A 23,937-nucleotide genomic window follows, 5' to 3' on the forward strand; every position below is an offset into this window, starting at 1 on the left:
CTACCTAGTGCCTTATTTTCAGAAGTGTTGCTGATCCAGTGCTCACATTGACTTCAGCATCTCTACAGATCAGACACACGTGCTGAAATCTTGGCCATATTGAAGTCAATAGCAAAACTCTATTTGACTTCAGCAAAGCCAGCATGTCAATCAAGGTTTTGTAAGTTGGACACGCAAACCTCATGGCACGCAAAATTAATAATTCTGAAAATATGGCTGTTCATATTATTCATGCTCATAAATTTTGTTTAAACACGTAAACATTTTCTAGCAGATTATATACAATACATCATGTAATGTGATCTAGGGACTAATGATGTGCTGTACTGGTATTTAAAACCCGTTTCCTTCTAATGAATCATATGCTGACATGATTCTTTCAACACAATCCTCCATTGAGTTCCATTGAAAAATTTATGGCACAATATGGCCCATGTCTCTTCCTGTAGCTTAATGACATATCAAACTTTTGAGAATGTTTTGTGTTAATATCTGGGAGTAACTATTCGAGGCAGTTCTGAGAGAACTTGACACTCAACACTCTTGAATTATAATTGAGTGGCATATCTAATTCCCTGAAGAGCATGACTAAGATGTGTCTCTTAAATCGTAGCATCTTTGTTGTACTGAAATGATGAGTAAATGTGTCCATATAAATAAAATTTACAATCCAATTTGTTGAAAAGTAGTTTGCTAATCCTCAGAACAGTGGTTTCATTTAAAACATCAACATGCCCAAATACAGTACCAAAGAGTGAAGAGAAATAGAACTGTCACTGCAATCTGTGAAAGAGTTTCTCAAGTTTCATGCACTTCACACAGTGAATATTACATGGCCAGTAGGGTTACGATTCAACCAGGAAACACCAGTTATTTGAACCCATCTCTCAAGTAAATGTACAGTCAGTAATTCTTGTTAGGATATAGGAAAGAATCCTAAATATTTTGTAAACTAAATAGATCTATCGATTGCTTTAAAAATACATTTGGTTGGTTTTGTAATGCCATTTGATTTTGAAGAAGGATGGTTAAAAAGAATTGCTGACTGTCTGCCGCAGACCTGAAGAGTTGTCACCAAATACAGGCGAGTCTCATCTTACGCGCATTTAACATGCGTGAATTCAGCTTTGCACAGTCGGCAAAAACAAAACAAAAAGAGAAAAATAAATATTTAAATACTGTACCTGTAGTGCGGGTGATTCCGCCCGCCATTACACTCAATGTAATTTTGACTATACGCGATTTTCGCTTTATGCGCTGACAGCGGAACGTAACCCCAGCGTAAGATGAGACTCGCCTGTATATTTACTCAAGTTTCTGGGTTTCTGGCTATAACTTTTATTAAAAACCTCAAGCTTAGCATTATCCCTGAAATAACCTTTGTTTTTTTCTCCCTTTTAAGGGTTACTGAATTTGCTGATTGTGTGTGGTTTGGATATTAAGACATACTTTTGGAAAACAAAACCAAGTGCCCTCAGAATTTGTATGTCTGCTTCTTGAACTAAAAGAGTTTTCTGGGACAGACACAGATGCATGGGAAAGGGCTGGCCTCATTTTCTCCTGTGGTTCAGGGATGAGCTTCTGAGCTTGCTGGACTGGTCTCACAACATGACGATGTTCCAACATTTGAGTCCTTCAAATTCAAGCAATGTTTATATTTGTTTCAATGAAGGGTCAACCATGTTTTATGCATCTGGTTGGTCCCTGCCTTAATATATGGGGTGTATTAGACTCTGATCTCAGTGCAAAGATATTGCCATCATAGTGTTGTAATAATAATGCCAGAATAATAATAGTTCCTTGTCCATCATATTATCCACACACACACATATATAAAATCATACTGTGCTGGACTGACTTCCATATTTCCTCTATTCCCATCTTATATTTCATTCACATCTGTCATCAAATTTCTTTCCTTTTGTACTTCGTTACCCTATGAACTAAGCTATCTTGGTTTTTCCATTCATATTGTACAATCACTGCCATCTGCTTAAACTCTCCATCTCGCCTCTTCCTGATATATTATTCTAATTTCCCACTGTGACAGGGAATAAGAAAGGAAATGATATAGTGCAGCCTCAGAAAGAATTATAACCCCAACTCCTAGCAGAAAAAGAAGCATGTGTTTTGGCTCTTGAAAACCAGAGCAAAGTGTCAAGTCACAGGGAGGTAAAACATCACACGTCGTTCTGCAAACTACATCTGAAACTAGGTGAAAATTAGACCACTGTTTCTGAGGTTCAGCCTCTTCCCATGTGGTGTTGCTTATGTCCATGTGCAACCTCTTCCTCTCTCTCTACCCCTCTTCCCATGAAGACCCAGGAAATATCAACCTTGACACCCCCAAGTATTCAAAAGTCATGAGCCAGAACCCCCCTCCCCCAAATCATGAGGTTGGCTTAAAAATCAAGGAATTTTTTTTTTGTTTAGAAAGACTAAATCTTGTGTTTTGGTCAGTGGGAAGAATAAATGTATTTGATCTCACTATCTCTTTCATAATAACACCATAAGCTGGGATGATGTTGAGTTTGTATTCCTGTCAAATTGTAAAGACTGCTTTTTCATAGATTCATAGATTCATAGATTCTAGGACTGGAAGGGACCTCGAGAGGTCATCGAGTCCAGTCCCCTGCCCGCATGGCAGGACCAAATACTGTCTAGACCATCCCTGATAGACATTTATCTAACCTACTCTTAAATATCTCCAGAGATGGAGATTCCACAACCTCCCTAGGCAATTTATTCCAGTGTTTAACCACCCTGACAGTTAGGAACTTTTTCCTAATGTCCAACCTAGACCTCCCTTGCTGCAGTTTAAGCCCATTGCTTCTTGTTCTATCCTCAGAGGCTAAGGTGAACAAGTTTTCTCCCTCCTCCTTATGACACCCTTTTAGATACCTGAAAACTGCTATCATGTCCCCTCTCAGTCTTCTCTTTTCCAAACTAAACAAACCCAATTCTTTCAGCCTTGCTTCATAGGTCATGTTCTCAAGACCTTTAATCATTCTTGTTGCTCTTCTCTGGACCCTTTCCAATTTCTCCACATCTTTCTTGAAATGCGGTGCCCAGAACTGGACACAATACTCCAGCTGAGGCCTAACCAGAGCAGAGTAGAGCGGAAGAATGACTTCTCGTGTCTTGCTCACAACACACCTGTTAATACATCCCAGAATCACGTTTGCTTTTTTTGCAACAGCATCACACTGTTGACTCATATTTAGCTTGTGGTCCACTATAACCCCTAGATCCCTTTCTGCCGTACTCCTTCCTAGACAGTCTCTTCCCATTCTGTATGTGTGAAACTGATTTTTTTCTTCCTAAGTGGAGCACTTTGCATTTGTCTTTGTTAAACTTCATCCTGTTTAACTCAGACCATTTCTCCAATTTGTCCAGATCATTTTGAATTATGACCCTGTCCTCCAAAGCAGTTGCAATCCCTCCCAGTTTGGTATCATCCGCAAACTTAATAATCGTACTTTCTATACCAATATCTAAGTCGTTAATGAAGATATTGAACAGAGCCGGTCCCAAAACAGACCCCTGCGGAACCCCACTCGTTATGCCTTTCCAGCAGGATTGGGAACCATTAATAACAACTCTCTGAGTACGGTTATCCAGCCAGTTATGCACCCACCTTATAGTAGCTCCATCTAAATTGTATTTGCCTAGTTTGTCGATAAGAATATCATGCGAGACCGTATCAAATGCCTTACTAAAGTCTAGGTATACCACATCCACAGCTTCTCCCTTATCCACAAGACTCGTTATCCTATCGAAGAAAGCTATCAGATTGGTTTGACATGATTTGTTCTTTACAAATCCATGTTGGCTGTTCCCTATCACCTTACCACCTTCCAAGTGTTTGCAGATGATTTCCTTAATTACTTGCTCCATTATCTTCCCTGGCACAGAAGTTAAACTAACTGGTCTGTAGTTTCCTGGGTTGTTTTTATTTCCCTTTTTATAGATGGGCACTATATTTGCCCTTTTCCAGTCTTCTGGAATCTCTCCCGTCTCCCATGATTTTCCAAAGATAATAGCTAGAGGCTCAGATACCTCCTCTATTAGCTCCTTGAGTATTCTAGGATGCATTTCATCAGGCCCTGGTGACTTGCAGGCATCTAACTTTTCTAAGTGATTTTTAACTTGTTAAAACTTGTTTTAACTTGTTTTTAATGTCTCACTATTGTTTATTCCATTTTAGGGAAGTTTCTACAATTTCTATTAAGTTGAACTGGAGAAAACATAAACAAATAGTGGGTATACAGAAGTAACAAAAGCTAAATGTTTTATGCAGAAAAGATTCCCACAAGTGCATCCCAGCTATGAAGAGTGAACTATATTTTCACATTCTGTGGCATTTCAGTACAATCTTGGATCAAATCACAAATGATTATTTTGATACAGCTATTTACACTGGTCTGATTATATGGAAATAAAACATTGAAATAATGTGTTTTTTGTTTTCTTTACTCTTTTGCTGCTGTAAATGAATTTGCCTACTCCAATTAAAGATTGGGGTTTTTTTGTTTGTTTTTTTGGCAAAGTAATAACTACAGGATTAAAAAGGCCTCATTCAAAAACTTGTTCATGTGTAAGAAGTGAGAAATAGGTTGATTCTGAAACCATTAATACCCTAAGTTTTTAAAAGTGGTGAGAGCGACTTTAGCCACACAAATCCTATTATCCTAATTATGTGAATGGATAAATCTCCGTGGATCACACTGAAAAGTCACATCTGTGCTGCAGTGTACCTACTTGGATGAAAACCCAGGGACCAGTTCTTCCATCCTCACTTGGTTTGAATAGCATTTTTCTCTGCCAATAGTCCAGTTGAAACAAATGGAACATAATGTACTATGCAATGTAAGGATGGTAAAACTGACCCCCATTTTAGTGACAAGTCAAGGAATGCAAATTGATCAACAGGAAACATAACTGGGCAAACATACGTATGTTTAGACCATGCAGTGGCAGATATCAGCTGCAGTTAAGTAATGAAAAATCAAATCCTAATCCCACTGAAGTCAATGGAAACTTTGCCATTGATTTCAATGGCAGAAGGATTGGGAGCTTTGTTTAAAGTTACCTTCCAATTTATTCTCACTTTTCCAGTATGCTCACATTCTTGATACTTACTGTTTTTCTAGTGTTTATACACTAAAATATATTTCCAATTCAAATACTGTTGTCTTGTACTGTAAAAATCTGAAATAAAGGTTTTGTTTTGGCACTTTCACAAGTGGAATTTTTCCACGTGTTCATAGCCTATTCTACACTGCTAACTGTATGTAGGAAAAACACCCTAATCCTTATCAAATACTTTTAGTGAATTAGCGTTAACTTTATGGACTGGGTTTGCCATCCACTGTGGTTATATCAAATTTGAAACAAATAACGTCACTAATTCGGTCCAGTTAAAAAAGTTTGTGACTGTGGCTACCATTCTTAGTCCTTCTGCACATCAGATTGTATTTATATTTAAGATAATCATTCTAGTGACATTACTGTTATGGTGTTGTTTTAAGCTGCTGACCACATGGTATGTAATCACATTCAATGTTGTATGAGCATTCGAGAGGGCCAATATGTGCACCCCGTCTTCTCTCACTGAACCTCCTCTCTTATTAATCCCTCATTTTAACAACTCTATCCTTTTCTCAGCACTTGAGCAATTTGTATCCCTCTCCACTCACCTCTTTCTGCACTACTCATGCTGATGTTTGAATATCCTTTGTGATCACAAGTTCACCGTGTGGCTCCTGGGGAAACAAGTGATGCAAATCAGAGCTTATTGTCTATCAGGCCAAGTGAAAACTCATCTTTCTGTCTACTTAGCCTCTCTCCCAAGTTAAAAGACACAGGTTCTTTTATCATTGGCTATGTCTACACTTATGGTGGCATGTAGAGTACTCAGGTAGCTACACGTGTAGTGTCTGTAGTGAAAAGCTCCAGCAGCATCCCCGCTTCCTCCTCTGTGCCTGAGTCTCCTTTGTGCCTGAGCCTTTCCCTGCTGACAGAGCCTTTCACTGTGGAAGGGAAAGACTCTGGTAGAAAGGAGGCAGCATGAAACTACACTGCTAAAAATAGCAGTATAGTTGTGGGAAGTACTGCTGGTGCCTGTAGAAAGCAGTGTAGGGTATATACCCTAGGGGTTCAGGCATGTAGGGTGCTTTATTCTACTCACCTAAGCGGTGCCTCACCGTCTACACTGCAGTTTATACCTATGCTAGCTGGATGTGCAGCGTATGTACTCTACATACTGGTGTAAGTGTAGACATACCCATTGAGGCAGTTTGTAATGCATGTTGCCCCTTCTGTACTGTTTGACTCAATTATCCCCAACATTTCCGCATTCATCTCATTCTCCATTGAATGCAGTGAGGAGTTTGCTACATTCCTACTTTCAAACATACAAAAGATAATTCATTGCTGCTGCCAGGTATCCAGCAATCCCTTGACACACCTGCATGACAGCTCCCCATTCATCTCCCTTCTCTTGGCCATGCAAACTATCAGTAACTGTTGTCCACCATCACAAGCATCCTCTCCATCCCTGAATCCAGTTCAGCCCCTCCTCTGGTCATGAAATTCCATGATTTCCCCTAGCTCTGTGATGTTATAACCATCCACTCTTCTGCCTGATCCGCTGCATTATTTTGCCTTCTCTCAGCTGCCCCACTGCTACTTTCACAGTTGAATGTTGCAATTTCGCTTGTCCAGCCTAGTATGTCAGGAACTCTTTTATCTCTGTCTCTTACCTTAAAATCTTCCTGTTGTCTTAGCTGTGAGTGACTCTAAAACCTACTTAACTTTCTGTTACCCTTTCCCTATTACCACTTTCCTCCATTTTCCCTGTAATTTAACCAAGCCAGCAAGAATATTAACAGACATCTCCACTGCTTCCAAAGTTCAGCTTTCTCTTCCGTGACTCTCCTCCGTTTTTGTACATTGCTTTTCCTTTCTGATTGTACAAGAGACACTGGGCCTGATCCTGAGCTGGTGCAAATCAGCACAACTCCATTGAATTCAACAGAACTATGTCCTTCTGTACCAGCTGAGGACCTCCCCACTTGGTGACAGCTTTTTAGAATTATCCATGTGTTCTGTGATCTGTCCTACTGCATACATAGCAGGTTTTATGCAGTAAACATAATCTATATTCTGTTACATTCTAGAAGTCCAGTGCATATATCCCCAGGAATCAAAATGTAAACATGAGCTGCCATTTGATGCTATTCTACCAATATAGCAGTTTATGCTTTTTATTTCCTGGAACACTGTATTTTTATGTAATCAATACTTTTTCTAAACATTAATTTCACAGAACCAAATAAGAGTCTAGAACATATTGACAATATCTTATTAATGTATTTATTTTTAATAACCTTGCTCAGCATCATTTTTATGGTCTATAAAAGACCATATTGTCTTTTAAGTATTAAACTTGGAAGGAAAAATCCCAGAAATTTTTAATTGTCCTAGTATCATTGTGATTAAATTTTATTTTCCATGTTATGAATTACAGAAAGTCAGTTTACATGTAAAACTCCAGCAATTGCAGACATTGTGATCCTGATAGATGGCTCATGGAGTATTGGCAGATTCAACTTCAGACTTGTCCGACTTTTCCTGGAAAATCTGGTTGGTGCCTTCAATGTGGGTTCTGAGAAAACAAGAATAGGTAAGGTTTCTAAAGAAAATTCTGTAAGTTCACAGTTGAATTAAAACAAACAAAAAAGAAAACAACAATAAACCCTTGATTTCCAAGGTAGTAATGAACTTAATCCCTACATATTTGTACAACATACATCATCCTCTTTATTTGTCATGAATAAAAATATTAGGACCTGATCCTGAAAGCACTGTACACACAGAATTTCTATTTAAATCAATGGGAGTAACATGAATGGAAAGCTTGTAAGATTGGACCCGATCATTGTACACAATGACCATGCTAGGTTAGACCAATGGTCTATGTAGCCCAGTATCCTGTCTTCTGACAGTGACCGCTGCCAGATGCTTCAGCAGTAATGAACAGAACATCATTTTTGCGTGATCCATCCCCTTTTGTCTAGTCCCAGCTTTGGCAGTTGGAGGTTTAAGAACATCTGGAGCACAGAGTTGGCTAATAGCCATTGATGGACCTATCCTCAATTAACTTACCTAATTATAGTTTTGTCCTTCACAACATCCCCTGGCAACAAGTTCCACAAGCTGACTGTGCGTTATGTGAAGAAGTACTTCCTTATGCTTGTTTTAAATAGGGTGACCAGACAGCAAGTGTGAAAAATCGGGACACGGGGTGGGGGGGGTAATAGGAGCCTATATAAGAAAAAGACCCAAAAATCAGGACTGTCCCTATAAAATCGGGACATCTGGTCACCCTAGTTTTAAACCTGATGCCTATTAATGTCATTTGATGACACCCAATGTGGTCTTATGCAGAGGGGAAATAACACTGTTTTTCTTCATACCATTCATGATTTTTATATACTTCTGCCATATTTTGTCTCTTTTCTAAACTGAGCACTCCCAGTTTTTATAATCTCTCTTCATATGGAAGTATTCCATACCCCTAATCATTTTTGTTACCCTTCTCTGTACCCCTTTCCAATTCTAATATATCTTTTTTGAGATGGGGCAACCAGAATTGTATGCAGTATTCAAGATGTGGGTGTACCGTGGATTTATATAGTGGCATTATGATATTTTCTGTCTTCTTATATATCTCATTCCAAATATCTGTTCTTTTGATTGCTTCTGGATGTTTTCAGAGAACTATCCATGATGATTCCAAGATCTCTTTTTTTGAGTGGTAACAGCTAATTTAGAAACCATCTTTTTGTATGTATAAATGGGATTATTTTTTTCCAATGTGCATTACTTTGCATTTACCAACATTGAATTTCATTTGTCATCTGTAAAGACATACAAAGGGATCTCACAAAACTATATGACTGGGGGACAAGTCATCTAGTTTTGCGAGATCCCTTTGTATGTCTTAGTTAAGTACAAAGCTGACTACAATTTTGAGTAATTTTGTACTATCTGCAAATTTTGCCACCACACTGTTGCTCTCTTTTTCGAGATCATTTATGAATATGTTGAACAGCACAGGTTCTAATACAGATCCTAGGAGGACCCTGCTATTTGCCTCTCTCCACTGTGAAAACTGACCATTTATTTGTACCCTCTGATTCCTATCTGCTACTGATCCAGGAGAGGATTTTCCCTATTATCCCATGACAGCTTAGTTAGCTTAAGGGCCCCTGGTGAGGGACATTGTCAAAGGCTGTTTGAAAGTCCAAGTACACTGTATCGACTGGATCACTTTTGTCCACATTTGTTGACCCCCTCAAAAAATTCTAATAGATTGGTGAGGCATGATTTCCCTTTACAAAAGCTGTGTTGACTTTTCCCCAACCATATCACATTTGTATCTAATAATTCTGTGCCTTACTATAGTTTCAAGCAATTTGCCTGGTACTGAAGTTAGGCTTACTGCCCTGTAATTGCCAGGGTTGCCCTTGGAGCCTTTTTAAAAATTGGCATTATATTAGCTACCCTCTAGTCATTTCGTTCATAGGTTGATTTAAGTAATAGGTTAATCCCATAGTTGTTAGTTCTACAATTTCATATTTGAGTTCCTTCAGAACTCTCAAGGTTCATCTGGCCCTGGTGACTTAGTACTGTTTAATTTATCAATTTGTTCCAAATCCTCCTCTATTGACATCTCAGTCTGGGACAGTTCCTCAGATTTATCACCGAAAAATAATGGCTTGGGTGTGGGGATCGTCCCCACATCCTCTACAGTGAAGACCAATGCAAAGAATTCATTTAGATTCTCCACAATGGCCTTGTCTTCTTTGAATGCCCCTTTAGAACCTCAAGCAGCCAGTGGCCCCACTGATAGTTTGTGAGGCTTCCTGCTTCTGATGTGCTTAATTGTTTTATGCTGTTTTAGTTTTTGTGGCTTTAGCTAGTTGCTCTTCAATTTTTTTCTTGACGTGCCCTATTATATTTTTACACTTGACTTGCCAGAGTTTATGCTCCTTTCTATTTTCCTCAGTGGATTTGACTTCCAATTTTTAAAGGGTGCCTTTTTGCCTGTAACTGCCAGCTGTGTAGCCATGATGGCATTTTTTTGGTCCTCTTACTGTTTTTTTTTTGTTTTTGTTTTTATTTGGGGTATACATTTAATTTGAGCCTCTACTATGGTGTTTGTGAGTAGCTCCTGCAGTCTGCAAGCATTTCATCCTTCTGACTGTTCCTTTTCATTTCCATTTAACTAGCTTCCTCACTTTTGTGTAGTTCCCATTTATGAAGTTAAATGCTACTTTTGCCCCTACAAGGATGTTAAATTTAATTGCATTATGGTCATGATGACTGATTGGTTCAGTTATATTTGCCTCTTGGACGAGATCCTGTGCTCCCCTTAGGACTAAATCAAGAATTGACTCTCCCCTCGTGGGTTCCAGGACAAGCTGCTCCAAGAAGCAGTCATTTATGGTGTCTAGAAATTTTATCTGTGCATCTCTTCCTGAGATGACATATAGCCATATATTCATCTCAGGTTCTAATCCAGTGCCTTTTAAAATCAACCGAAAGACTCCTATTGACTTCAATTGGCATTAGATCAGGCCCTTACAGTGGAATTTTTAAATGAAGAAAGTGCCAACAGATGGTTTCTATCATGTTTAAAACTGATTTGAACAATATATCATATCTGTTTTGCTACTTACATTTTAGCCTGTTCAAAGAGGCATTTAATAAAATTGTTCTCTTTCATGAAATGAGTTCTTGGAATCTTACTAAAGCCTGAAAAAAATATGCACATTACCTTTTACTTAAATTCCTTAGCACTTGAAAGAAAAACCTAGAAAATACATAGTGGGAGTTGGCATCCAGAACAACTTAGGGAGTAATAAATTCATCTTTAAAGAGTTCAAAAGAACCCTGTTATGATAGCAAACTACTGATAGCCTAGTATGTATATACTTGAAAAAATGAATCTCATGTAATGTATTTATTTCTGGTTCACTAGGTCTTGCTCAGTACAGTGGGGATCCCCGAATTGAATGGCATCTGAATGCCTTTAGCACAAAGGATGCTGTTTTGGATGCAGTCCGTAATCTGCCATATAAGGGAGGGAATACATTAACAGGTACAGTATGTATTTTTGCATTAGCCACATGCTCCAAAATATGTCATGCTGCATTGGCTTAAAGTATTGGGGTTTTGTTCTGTTTCTTAAAGGTGAATGTGCTGTTTATTTTTGAAGTTTGCCTAAGAGCTTGGTCTGAAGTAGCTGCAGTCAATGGGAATCTTCATGTCTTCAGTGAGCTTTGACTCAGGCCTCAATCTACAAAATCTGAGTGTCTATGATCTGTCTATGCCAAAACTAAAAGCAAAGGAAGTTCACTTTTACATTCTGGAAAGAGGATAGAGCAGCAAAAGTCATTGACACTGTTCATACACAAAACCTCAGTCAGTTGGAGAAAGAAAGTGTGTTGTTTTAACATCTGACTGTTGGGGGTGGTAAATTTTCAAAGAACCACCTGGGGGGTTTAGACTCCCATTAACTTTCATGGTATTGAAACCCTGCATGGCTCTTTGGAAATTTAGAGGCGGATAGCAGCGGGATAGTTGTCAATATGATAAAATATATATTCTCTGGAGAGGAATCCCATAGCATCAGTGCAACACTTAATAGTCTTGGCTTTCTTGTCTGGAGGATAATGGACTGAAAGAGTAAATTATTGCCAAACTATTTTTTCCAGAGAGGCTTAGAAGTTTCCCTTTTCTCCTCCACCAATCATTATTTTGGTGGAAGGAATTATTATGGTTGGACTGGGAACAGAAGGGATATACTGTGGTACCATAGCTGAACTGATGCTTGATAGAAATACCAAGAAGCAAGTATAAATCCACTATGATGATTATATTCTGACATTAGAGGTGGCTTTTGCCTAACCTCTTTTCATATGGCTTCATTTTAACTTTCAAATTAGAGCCAAGTTGCCTCTCCCAAATCAGTAATAATTTCAGCTTTTCCTCAGCTTGTGAGTGTAAAAAGCTTTAAAATAAAAGATTGTACTCGGCGACTGGATTTTAATGGCCTAAATTAAGTGGTAAATGGGTTTTTGTGCAGGATTTCTGCACGGGGTGAATTTCTCCCGTAAAACTTAGCACTGTCAACTCGCAGAGACTCTAGTGGGAACTGAGGGCAATGAAAGCCACTCAGGATCTGTCCCGTATTCAGTGGAACTAGAAGAACAACTTGTGGGAGGGTTTTCAGGTTCAGGCCTGAAATTAGCAATCTGATTTCCTGTTTCAGTGACTTCTGCTGACAAACTAACTAAAGGCTGTTTCATTACAGAAATATCATCTGTAATTTGACCAGCATTTCTAAAAATGTGTGTTAAACAGAATGTATATGTTACTTTTTGAAATACCAGTTCAGCAAATGACTTCAGCATGTGCTTAACCTTAAGCATGTGAATAGTCCTGATGCTTTCAATCTTGAGAAGTCAGTGTTAATGGTAAGCATGTTTTTAGTCCTTTGCTGAATTGGAAACCAAATTTACTAATAGATGAAATCCTCTAACTTCCCTGGTGGAGTAATATGTAGTGTAGCTGTAGCCATATCAGCCCCAGGATATTAGAGAGACTAGGTGGGTGAGGTAATATTGTTATTGGACCAAACTTCTGTCCAATAAAAGAAGAGCTCTGATGGCTCGAAAACTTGTCTCTCTCACCAACAAAAGTTGGTTCAATAAAATATATTACCTCACCCACCTTGTCTCTCTGGTGGGGTAAGGTATGTGAGTAGCTCAGTAGCCCAGTTTAGTTTCAAACAAGTTTCTATTCTCTGTTGTAAATAATTTTATTGATTGGAAGGTTGCTGAGGACTGCTCCCATTTTTGCCCTGCCTTTAATTCAAGCTGCCTGTTTGGAACAGTATATTTTTAAGTGAAAATTTGTTCTCTTTTATAAGTTATTGTTCAGTAGGAGGTTTCTCAGCATTCTTTACTTTGAGTAGAAAGTTAAACGTCAAAAAATCAATAAAAATATCAGTGTTACACAGACAATTTCATTAGCCAAACCATTTATTTTTATTTTTTTTTAGGTCTTGCCTTAACTTTTATTTTGGAGAACAGCTTTAAGCCTGAAGCAGGTGCAAGACCCAATGTGTCCAAAATTGGTATATTGATCACAGATGGAAAATCCCAAGATGATGTCATCCCACCTGCTAAAAATCTGCGTGATGCTGGTGTTGAATTGTTTGCTATTGGTATGTATTCTAATGTATCTATTTATTGCATTGTATTTTTTATAAGTCTCTGATCTTTTCTATATATCTCGTGTATTTATAAGGGTCCTATCGTGTTTCTATCTGGATTCAACATCATCAAAATATTTTGGAAAATTTTAACTTTTTTCAGTATCCTCCGACTGTTAATGTAACTGGCATTTTAGCAGGATAAACATATGCTAGTTATCATCAGAATACTGCAAAGATGTCAGTAACACTTGTAATATTGGAAATTAACCCTTGTGATTAATTATAACTACCTGTAATTAACAGCTTGACTGTAGGCCTGATCCAAAGCACATTGAAGCCAGTGAAATGGGGAAAGACTCCATAGACGTCAGTAGGCTTTGGCCAGGCTGCATGGCTTAAACGTTACACCGATTTCTTTTGTTGCAAACATTTTCCTATTTTGTCTCTCCACTGTAAGGTGTGAAGAATGCAGACATAAATGAACTCAAAGAGATTGCCTCTGAACCAGACAGTACTCATGTCTACAATGTTGCTGACTTTAACTTCATGCACACCATTGTAGAAAGTCTTACGAGAACAGTGTGTTCAAGAGTGGAGGAACAGGAAAAGGAAATCAAAGGTAAATAAGAAACTTTGTTTGATCTTGATATTATACCAGCAAATCCAGTTTTAGAATAGGGACAGTTTTGAACTAGTTTCTGACATTTTACTCTTTCTATGTATATTTTGCTACCAGGATACTACATTATCAGAGAAGGTATTTTTTCTGGTGCGTATTTCATGCATATGCTAATATCTTTTGCTTAGTTCCATGATAGTAATTTGTCTTTTGTTATTATAGTGTTAGGTGACATGAAAAAAAGTGCATTCATTTTGCTGTAGCTATCACCAGTGAACAGGTAAAAAGAGGGTATGCAGGTGTGCAGCTTTGGGGATGAATTAGAGAAGGAGCAAAGCTAATTAAGGCTGTGCCCTGGTTTCCATTCTAATCCCTTGTTTTCTTAGTCTCATAAGTTTGCCAAACTTTCAATTTGAAGTTTCCCAGGCTTGGTCTCTACATGAAGTTGAACTTTTTTATTTTTATTTTTTTAATCTCTGAGCAAAAAAAACAACCCAGCATTTTGGAATACAAGAAAAGGTTGTGGGGGTGGAAAAATTACAAGTATACAAAAATTCTGCTGACCTTAGGACCTTTTGAGCAGCTGAAAATGCTAGGGGTAGAATGTTGAAATTCATCAGAGAAATAGCCCTCCTTGAGAAAGTATCTTTGAAATGTTCCAGAGAAATGTATTTGAATTGACTGAGCTGTGACCCTGTAAAATCGTATGCAGCATATGCAAATGCCAGATGCATTTCCCTAAGCGTATGAAGTGCCTCACTGAGGAAGGCTGCATTGCACATGCATCTGAAGCTGTGTACTGAAAAGATGGTGCATTAGTAGGCTTCTCTCTTCCCCCTGGATCCCCTAAGAATTACATAGATGGTAGGGGGATCTGTGACTGGCCATGGTCTGGGTGTGGGGGGAGCAGTGGATTGGAAGACATGGCCATCAAAGGGCTCATGAACCAATGAAGAATTTCGGGGGGTGAGGGGGGGAGAGTCTTGAGAGGTAGATGTCTGTCGAGTGTAGCTCCAATGTGTCTTGTCAGATAACACCCCACCTGCAGACCTGCCAAGGAATACAGGGGACAGGCTCTCTTGCTGAGTGCTGTAGCAGGTTCACAGCTGTGGAGATTCCTGGCTGGTTCTGGAACTTGGGGAGAGGGTGTTTGGAAGCACCTGGGGAGGGAGTGAATGCATGGAGGGCCAGGCAACCAGGAAAGCTTGGGAGAACCATTGCAGTTGTAAAAGCGTTTGTGCTGAAACCTTTGTGTGTGTTGCATGTAAAGTTTTCCACATAAACCAATGGAGGCCTGGTCCTGCTGAGAATTGTATGGGTATTATTATTTTTATTTTTTAGTTAGTTAATATTAAAAACTGACTAAATAAATGTGCCCTCTCCAATTAATTCAGTTTCTAATGATGAGAGATCTTTGGGAACTCAGCAATTAGAGCAAAACCAAATCATTATTTTACAGGAGTAAAAATAATTTCTCTATGTTATCTCATATATAGGAACATTTGTTGCCACTCTTGGAGCTCCTACAGATTTGGTCACATCTGAGGTAACAGCCAGAGGATTCCATGTTAGCTGGACCCATGCACCCGGCAAGGTGGAAAAATATAGAGTTGTGTACTATCCCACTAGAGGAGGCCAACCAGAGGAGGTAATGGAGGGAAAATCCTATCAGGTTCCTGATTGTGAGAACTTCTAGTAGACATAAATAGAAAGAATTCACCAGTTGGGAATGATAGCACTTGATCATAGGCCTGATGTAGCTTCCATTTATGGGTACATCTACACAGTCAGTGGTAGCCCGCGGCAGCAAATCTCTGAGCCCAGGCTGACAGACTCAGACTTATGGGACTAGCACTACTGCGCTAAAAGTAGCTGTGTAGGCAGAACTTTAAATTGCAGCTTGGGCTGGAGCACAGGCTCTGAGGCCCGCTTCACAGCCTGAGCTCCATCCCGAGCTGCAACATGTACACCACTATTTTTAGCTCGGTAGCATGAGTCCATGAACCCGAGTACATTGACTCAGGCTTGGGGACTTGCTACCACAGGCTGTGTAAACATACACCACAGTCTGTGATTACATTGTTCAAGGATAGGACCTAAAATCCAATATGTAAACTGTGTTTTTATTTATACATCAGCTTTCCTTGTTGGACCAACTCTGTATGATGCTATTTCAAAGGATACAGGACCAGAAAGGGGCAGAAGGGATAGAGTTTGAGCTTTGGAAACATAACTCATTTTAAAAAAACCCATGGATGTAGAGTTGGGGATCTGGCTAAAACTGACCAGGGGGCCAGATGGATATTTATGATTTGTGTAGCACCAACAGTTCACTAAGTGCTCTGGAGGTAGGTATGAAAACAAGGACACTGCATGAAGACGTTTACAACTTAAGCAGACAACTTTCAGAACAGTATGGGAAGGGATGGAGAGTGGAGGCAGGACAACAAAAGCAGTATAATTAAAGGGTGAGGTTAAATGCATTTTATTTTTTGAAGATATTTTGTTTTGGGGATTTTGTTGTTGTGGGGTGTGTGTGTGTGTATGTGTACACAGGTATGTGTATGCAGTACTATAATGAAATTTTGAATTACATAATAAATATATCAGAAAGTGTCCATTACACAATATTCTTAATTTCCATTATGCTAATAGTATTTTTAACATTTCCTTTGATCCAAAGTGCTGCTTTGTATTGCCTTAAGACTCCTCATTATGCATATGTTTGCCATTCTGTTTCCTGGCTACTGTACTGTATACTAAGATACAAATGTCATTTTTGCTGTGTTAAACATAGATAGATTAACATTTATGTATCATGCCAAGGACTCTCTTAGAAATATGACAGATAAGACAAACCGATAAAATGGATTAAATAGTAATAAAATGAATTTATTTTATACTTATTTCATTGAATTTTTCCCCAAACAGGTAGTGGTGGATGGAAGTGTATCAACAGCAGTTCTAAAAAACCTGATGTCTCTAACTGAATATCAGATAGCAGTATTTGCTATATATATAAGTGCTGCAAGTGAGGGTCTCCGTGGTACTGAAACCACACGTAAGTATCCTCACTCAATTTGTTATGGACCTGACTCAGTAACACTGAACGCTGGGTGAGTAGGCACTGCTCAGTGTGAGTAAGGGATGCAGAATCAAGTCTTTTTTCTCTTTAGCTCTTTTTACTAGTATTGTCCAACATTTATTTATTAGATTTGGGCCTGAACTAAAGACTTGGGTCCCAAACTTTGAGCCAGTTATATTCTCTCTGTAATGGGCCAAACCAAGCCTCTAAATCATAACACTCCTAGACTTTGGAACAGTTTGGAGCTGCAGCTGGATCTAATCTTTATGGCTTAGGCATACAGCCTTATTTCCACTTTTTGGCCTTAGTTTCTTAAGAGATGATGGAAGGTTCAGTGAACAGGGGACTGTTCAGGACTGGAGAGACAAGTGTTTAATTTCCTGCTCTGCCACAGACTTCCTAAGTTACCTTGGGAAGTGACTCTGACTTTCTGTGCCTCAGTTTCTCATTTGTGATAATTGTACTTCCCTACCTCAGGGATGTTGTAAGATAATTACATTTAACACTGTGAAGTATTCAGTGGGGGTCATATAAGTAGCTTAGAGGGGTAGGCCCCTCTAAGGGCTTGGCTACACTTCCGATTTAGAGCACATTAAAGCAGCCCCGGGCACCCTAGCTCACTACCTGTCCACACTGGCAAGACACGTAGAGCACTCTGACTCCGCAGCTAGAGCGCTCCTGGTACTCCACCTCGGCGAGTGGAATAACGTTTGCTGTGCCTTGGCTACAACGCCTGGGAGTCAGTGTGAAGGAGGTGTTGCATTACTGCGCTCTGATCAGCCTCCGGAAACGTCCCATAATCCCCTTAAGTCAAGTGGCCATTCTTCTCATTGTTTTTTAATCGCTGCAGGAATGCGGATATGCCCTTTCAAAGCTCCGTTTCTGACAGCCGGCATGCTTATCTGCTCCGAGACAAAGCAACCATTACTGTGGAATGCTGTGTGTGAGAGAGAGGCGGGGGGGGGAAAGGGGGATCTGCTGCTGTCTGAACTTACAAGACAGCATGCGGACAGCGCTCTCAGCCCCCCAAAAACCCACTCTCTCTCCCCCCACATACACACAACACATTCCCTGTCACACTCTACCCCACCTCCCCATTTGAAAAGCACGTTGCAGTCACTTGCATGCTGGGATAGCTGTTCATAATGCACCGCTCCCAATGCCGCTGCAAGTGCCGCAAATGTGGCCACGCCAGTGCGCTTGAAGCTGTCAGTGTGGACAGACTGCAGCGCTTTCCCTACTGCGCTCTACGAAGGCTGGTTTAACTCAAAGCGCTCTACATCTGCAAGTGTAGCCATGCCCTATGTCATATAACATTTTATTTAATTCAAATATTTTCACCCCAAATGCAATCATTTTGTCCCAGCAATATGATAGATCATACGCAGGGAACGGAAGAATCACTTTTCCAGTTGAAACTACAGGGTGGAAGTTAGGCAGAATGCAATTATCTAGTTTGGGATTCAGCCAGGAAATCAAAGCTAACACTCCCAAACTTACAAAAAGTGAGATGGGATCTTGTTACATATGTTTGAGACCTAGGCCTTTTGTTTCATATAAAAAAATTGAATCTCCAGCAGCACTATGTTCTATAACACCATGTTAGAATTGGTTAATTTCTGATTCAGTGGGAAAAGTGTCACATACTGAGCGAATAGCATCATTTCCTGTTGCACCTGGTATTCCTTTGAAGTCACCTATTCAAGTTCTGACTAAGCCCAGCCCTGCTTATTTTCTGAGATCCGATCAGATCACAGCCCAAGGTGGTGTGGCTGCAAGAGTTATATAAACAAATCTTTGAGTGTCATAAGTAATAGTCTGAAATGTGTAAGTATCAATCACTCCAGGTTATAAAATATTTGCAGTTTGGAAGTATTTTTCACCATGCCAGCTGAAATCTGTGAAAAATTATAGTTTACATATTTTACCTTGTGTGACACTGACAGGTTAAAATTAACCACAAATGTGAAAACGATCACATTTGTGTATATAGTACATTAAAAATGACTTTACAGTAGTATGCTGTTTAGATAAATATATTCAGTGCCATAAATGCATAAAATACAGGAAAGTAAGAGAGGAGCCTATCTTTTAATCACTTTGAAAAATGCAAAATAAGTATCAAATGTATATTTATTTGAAAATTCTTGCAAATGTGTGCTTTCTTTATAGCTATATTTATTCTAGTTACTTGAAAATTTCCTCTTAATTTAATTATTTTCAGTTATCAGCATTATTAGGTGTCTACCCCAGCTGCAAATGATCTTTGTCTAATATGCTCTTAAAGTTTTGACATTTGCAATTAATTTTAATTTGAAAATTGTCGCAGAAGCACTGTCTCCTTCTTCCCATCTTTTTGTCCCCCTTCTCTCTCTCTCCTTATTATTTATAACTTGTTTTATTGGAGCGCCTAGGACACTTAGTCATGGACCAGGACCCCATTGTGCTAGGCTCTGTACAAACCCAGAACAAAAAATTGTCCTTACCCCAGAAAGCTTACAACTAAGTATAAACCAAGTGACAACAGACAGAAATGGACAGATGAGGGAGTACAAGGAAACAATGAGATAATATTGGTCAGCATGATGGACAATGGTTCCAGCACACCAGTACCCTATCTGTTATCAAAGTTTTTGTAGGTATCACCGGAAAGGAGAGTTTTAAGGAGGGGTTGGAAGGATAATGACGTTGCTTTGCAGATGTTTATGGGGAGCTCCTCCCAAGCATGAGGCACAGCATGGGAAAAAGGATGAAAGTGCTTGTTTGAAAATTTAACGAGTGGCCAATGAAGACTGGCATCATGGGCCAATTGGAGGCAGGAGTCAATTGCTCAATAGTTATTGAGAGATGGTAGGGAGGGTGAGGATAGGGCATGAAGGGCCTTGAAAGTGAAGACAAGTAGCTTATGTTTGATGCAATAGAGAAGGTGGCACCAGTGGAGGGAGTCAAAGAAAGGGGTGACATGGTCAAAGCAACAGGCTAGGAAAATGATCTTCACAGATCATGGAGGCTAATTAAGGCAACCCAGGACCCTAGGCACAACCCCATGTTAGAACACAGCTCAGCCATCTGTTGCTCCTCTTGACCTTGCCCCCTCACCATGAACTTGCCTCCCACACTGTGGCTTGGGGGGGTGAAGAGGTTATTGCCAGGCAGAAGCTACCCCTAAAAATTCAGGGCCCATGTGGCTGCCACGTGGCTTAGCCCAATGTGTGGCCCTACCCACTCTCCACCACCAATCCTCACCCCCATGCAGATCTAGAAGAGAGATGGGGTGGGTTGCATGGAGCAGTTTGGTCCAGCTATATCTGTTAAATTGTTGAGGATTCTCCCAAGGGAAAGGGTAGAAGTCCTTGCTTTTGTAGGATTGAAAATCTGACAGAGGCAAAGTACTAGAAATGTTCTGTAAGAACAATCCAGCTCTGACTGGGGGCTTGGATAAATGACAAAGTCCTTTTCCCATCTCTCTAATTCTGAGATCTTTTTATAGCTCTTTGTTATTATGTCAAACAGTGTTTCCAGTGTTTACTCTGCTGGATTCCTTTGTGTTCCCTACAGTCAAACAAAATGTTATGAAATGTTAAGCAAGTTTTTTTACATGCAATTGAAAATTTGTTACTTCTTTCTGTCGCAGTTGCTTTGCCTACGGCATCAAATCTACAGTTGTATAATGTATCACAGAGCAGCATGAGAGCAAAGTGGAATGGAGTAGCGGGTGCCTCTGGTTACATGATCCTATATGCTCCCCTTACAGAGGGACAGGCCGCAGATGAAAAGGAGGTGATGTATTTAGCTTTCATTTGGATTCTACCTATTCAAAAACATAACATTTAAAGAACAAAATGTCAGATGGTCCTTACCTGCAAAGCTTGTCTATTTTCTAGCTTTTAAAGTACTATACATGTTATTGACTTTCTGTGCAAACTGCATGCCAAGTAGTTATTTTTAATTTTCAGTATTTTCAAATTTGTCCTCATTAGCACACAGAAATGCCACAAGTTATAGCTGAGTTAAAGGGAGTCTCTTGGAATGATTCATGAGGCAATATTGTATCATAGCATGAAGGCAAAAACACAAACATAGGAAAAAAGAAATCAAAACACAAATGACTTGATCTTTCTGAAAAATAGATTTAGAAAATCATGACGTTTTAGTCTTTTTCTTTATAGTTGGACTTTGGAAAGTAAATCAACTTAAATTAGTAAATGTGACATTTCTACGTTTTATTTTCATTCTTTTATGTTTAATAAACGTCAAAGGTTTTTTGTTTGTTTTTGTTTTTTTTAAGTTAGTTTTAGAAAGAATAAAATGATTAATTTAAACTTTGAGTAGAACAAGAACGACAGAGTTAGGTACAGTTCTCGATTAGATAAAATGATAGGCAGAATATTATGTTGTCACTAGAAATATCACTGGACTTTTGGAAACAGCTAATATAGTGCCAGTGCAATCTTAGGGCTAAGATTTAAAATTGTTTTATGCTCCATTGACTGTATGTGAAATTAAGAGTATTTTATATAAGGACTCACTGACAGCATGCAAGTGCATGCAACATTCTGGAAAGGGTGTAGGAAGCCACTGAGAGCTCGAATAGACTTGTGTTCTTTGCAAAATGAGTAGCTATGATCATGTAGCCCTCTTGAAAATGGGGCCTCATTGAAAGCTAGCTGACATCAGCAAAACTGAGCCTCGCCCTGTCGAAAGATCTTTCAATAAATAAATCAGTCCCGGTTAATGCGGCACCTACTGAAGCAGCTCAAGGGGAAAATGGTACACACCTGAAATAGCAAAAAGCAAAACCAAGCCTCAGCCTGTAGACAGACTTCTGATTAATAAACCAGAGTCCTTTCCCCTCATTGCAATATTCTCACTTCAGCAGTCATTTTGAGGCCATTAGTTTCCACTGAACTGGTATAAAGATTTAACAGTCTCTTAGGCATAGATGGATATTGAAGAGAGGTTGAGGTCCGTTTGTTCTGCTACAACAGAGAACTATTGTGTTGTTGCTTGTGTGGCTGGTCACCTTTATATCCCCTCCACCTTCATGTTAGGCATTTCCTTGGGGTGTTTGCCTTTTAAACAATGTTAGGTATTTCATTGCTCTATGCAATAACAAAACTGTTCACGTTGGGCCAAGTTCTGTGTTCAGGTACAGCTGATCAATTTCTTTGAGTCAACACAGAGCAAGATTTGACCCTACCAATTTCCTGTTTAACTACAGTGCTCAGAAGCTCCTGTTGTGCAAAGCACTTGAGCACATGCCTAACTTTAAGCGCATGAATAGTCCCATTGACTCTTAAAGGATTGATTGTATGCCTAAAGTTAAGTGCTCTGCTGAATTGGAGCCTAAATGAGCACATTGTAGCCTTTTACTTTTATTCAATTTCATGGCATTTACCAGCTCTATAAAAATATGCTCTGTCCCTCTTGAATATACTTTTCTCCTATACAAAAATGCTCCTGGCTTGTTTCCCCCCCCCCTCATGAGCTAGTTTAGAAATAATGTGTCTATTATTCATATTACCTTTAGATGAAAATTGGAGAGGCCTTGACAGATATTGAACTGGATGGATTATTGCCTAACACAGAATATACAGTCACAGTTTATGCGATGTTTGGAGAAGAAGCTAGTGACCCCCTGACAGGACAAGAAACAACATGTACGTCAGACACATCTGTATTCACTATACAGCAGTAATAAAACTCCAGGAGGTCTTTGTATGTATGAAAATAGATCTCAGATTTTAAAATCTGTATAGAGGAGGAGATCATACTGTGCATTACGGTTTGGATGAATTGTTCAGTTTCCTGCTGCTGCTATTTAATTTAGACAGAGTACTGTAGATTACAGACCAGGTATATAGTTCTCCACAAAAGAGCATGTTTTCCATAGACCAGATTCTAACACCTTTACTCATGTTGGGTAGTGTCTTGTGCTGCTGATAGCCCTATTGATTTCAGTGGAACTAATTGCACAGGAAGATACTACTCAGCATGAGTGAGGGTGGCAGAAATCTGGCCATATATTATATTATTATTATTATTATTACCTAGGACTACATTGTGGTTTTGTGGCACTGCCCTGCCTTTTCCCTCCCTTTTTCCTCTCTCCCTTTTTAGCATCTTGTTTCCCAGAGGGTCCAAGAATGAGTAGCACTAGCTCTTCCTAGCTCACAAGCACTACTATTGAGAGCAGTCCTTGTGCAGCTGCACAAGTGGGAAGGGAGGCGTCTTCCTTTTCCCTTGGTCCCCGCGGAAGGGCTGCTCTCAATCTGATACTCGATACCAGATCCTGACCGGCCACCTTTTAAAATGAAAAGTAATGATCAGTTCAGGCTTCATTTGCTGTGAGGACGTTATTAGTATCCTCTATTTACTTTTCTTCTTCAATTAATATATTTAGTCATTATTTACATATTACCATTGGGGCACATGGCTCTTCACAGACAACTGTACGATTTGGAACAGGTAGCTAACACAGCAAATCAAGACATCAGATGGTTGGGGATGGAAGGGAATAATGCACTGACAAGATGGAGAAGGCAGGGAAACCCTCTTATAAGAGAGTAAAGTTCTCTTGGATCGTGATGGAGGAGTGCAAACCAAAGAGCTCCAGAATTAATAATACTCGAGGCACCAGGAAGTGACCTGTGAGAGGCCGGGTTGCTGTTCTTGGACCATTGTTGTTTCTCCTTTGTAGGTGGGAAATTGGTTGATGGAATTAAAAAGAGCACATGTGCCCCCAGGTAACTTCCTGTAGATCCTTCTGTTTTTTCTGTTTACAACAGATCACATTTATAACTGGTTGTTGAAACGGGGGCTTCAGGGAGCATGGTCCCTTTCTGTTTTGTGATCCTATCACTTATTTTTCCTTTCAGCCACAGGTATCGCTAGCTCTCAGTAGTAGCACCAGGGTGGTCTTTGGCCAGTGCTGGTATTTAA

At 39.4% G+C, this 23,937-nt stretch overlaps 1 protein-coding gene across 2 annotated transcripts in view; it reads left to right on the forward strand.

Annotated features, from left to right (window-relative positions):
- Positions 1-23,937, forward strand: part of COL14A1 (collagen type XIV alpha 1 chain) — a 173,026-nt gene that overhangs the window by 40,051 nt on the left and 109,038 nt on the right. For both annotated transcript variants that reach the window (XM_026646212.2, XM_026646205.2), the window contains exons 6-13: positions 7,532-7,687; positions 11,051-11,170; positions 13,136-13,300; positions 13,749-13,910; positions 15,407-15,558; positions 16,842-16,971; positions 20,630-20,775; positions 22,526-22,655. In XM_026646212.2, the coding sequence (XP_026501997.1) occupies positions 7,532-7,687; positions 11,051-11,170; positions 13,136-13,300; positions 13,749-13,910; positions 15,407-15,558; positions 16,842-16,971; positions 20,630-20,775; positions 22,526-22,655 (1,161 nt within the window). The remainder of the gene's footprint in view (positions 1-7,531; positions 7,688-11,050; positions 11,171-13,135; positions 13,301-13,748; positions 13,911-15,406; positions 15,559-16,841; positions 16,972-20,629; positions 20,776-22,525; positions 22,656-23,937) is intronic.

This window comes from Terrapene carolina, unplaced genomic scaffold (genome assembly GCF_002925995.2).
Source record: "Terrapene carolina triunguis isolate 2854851 unplaced genomic scaffold, T_m_triunguis-2.0 Scaffold58, whole genome shotgun sequence".
NCBI lineage: Eukaryota > Metazoa > Chordata > Testudines > Emydidae > Terrapene > Terrapene triunguis.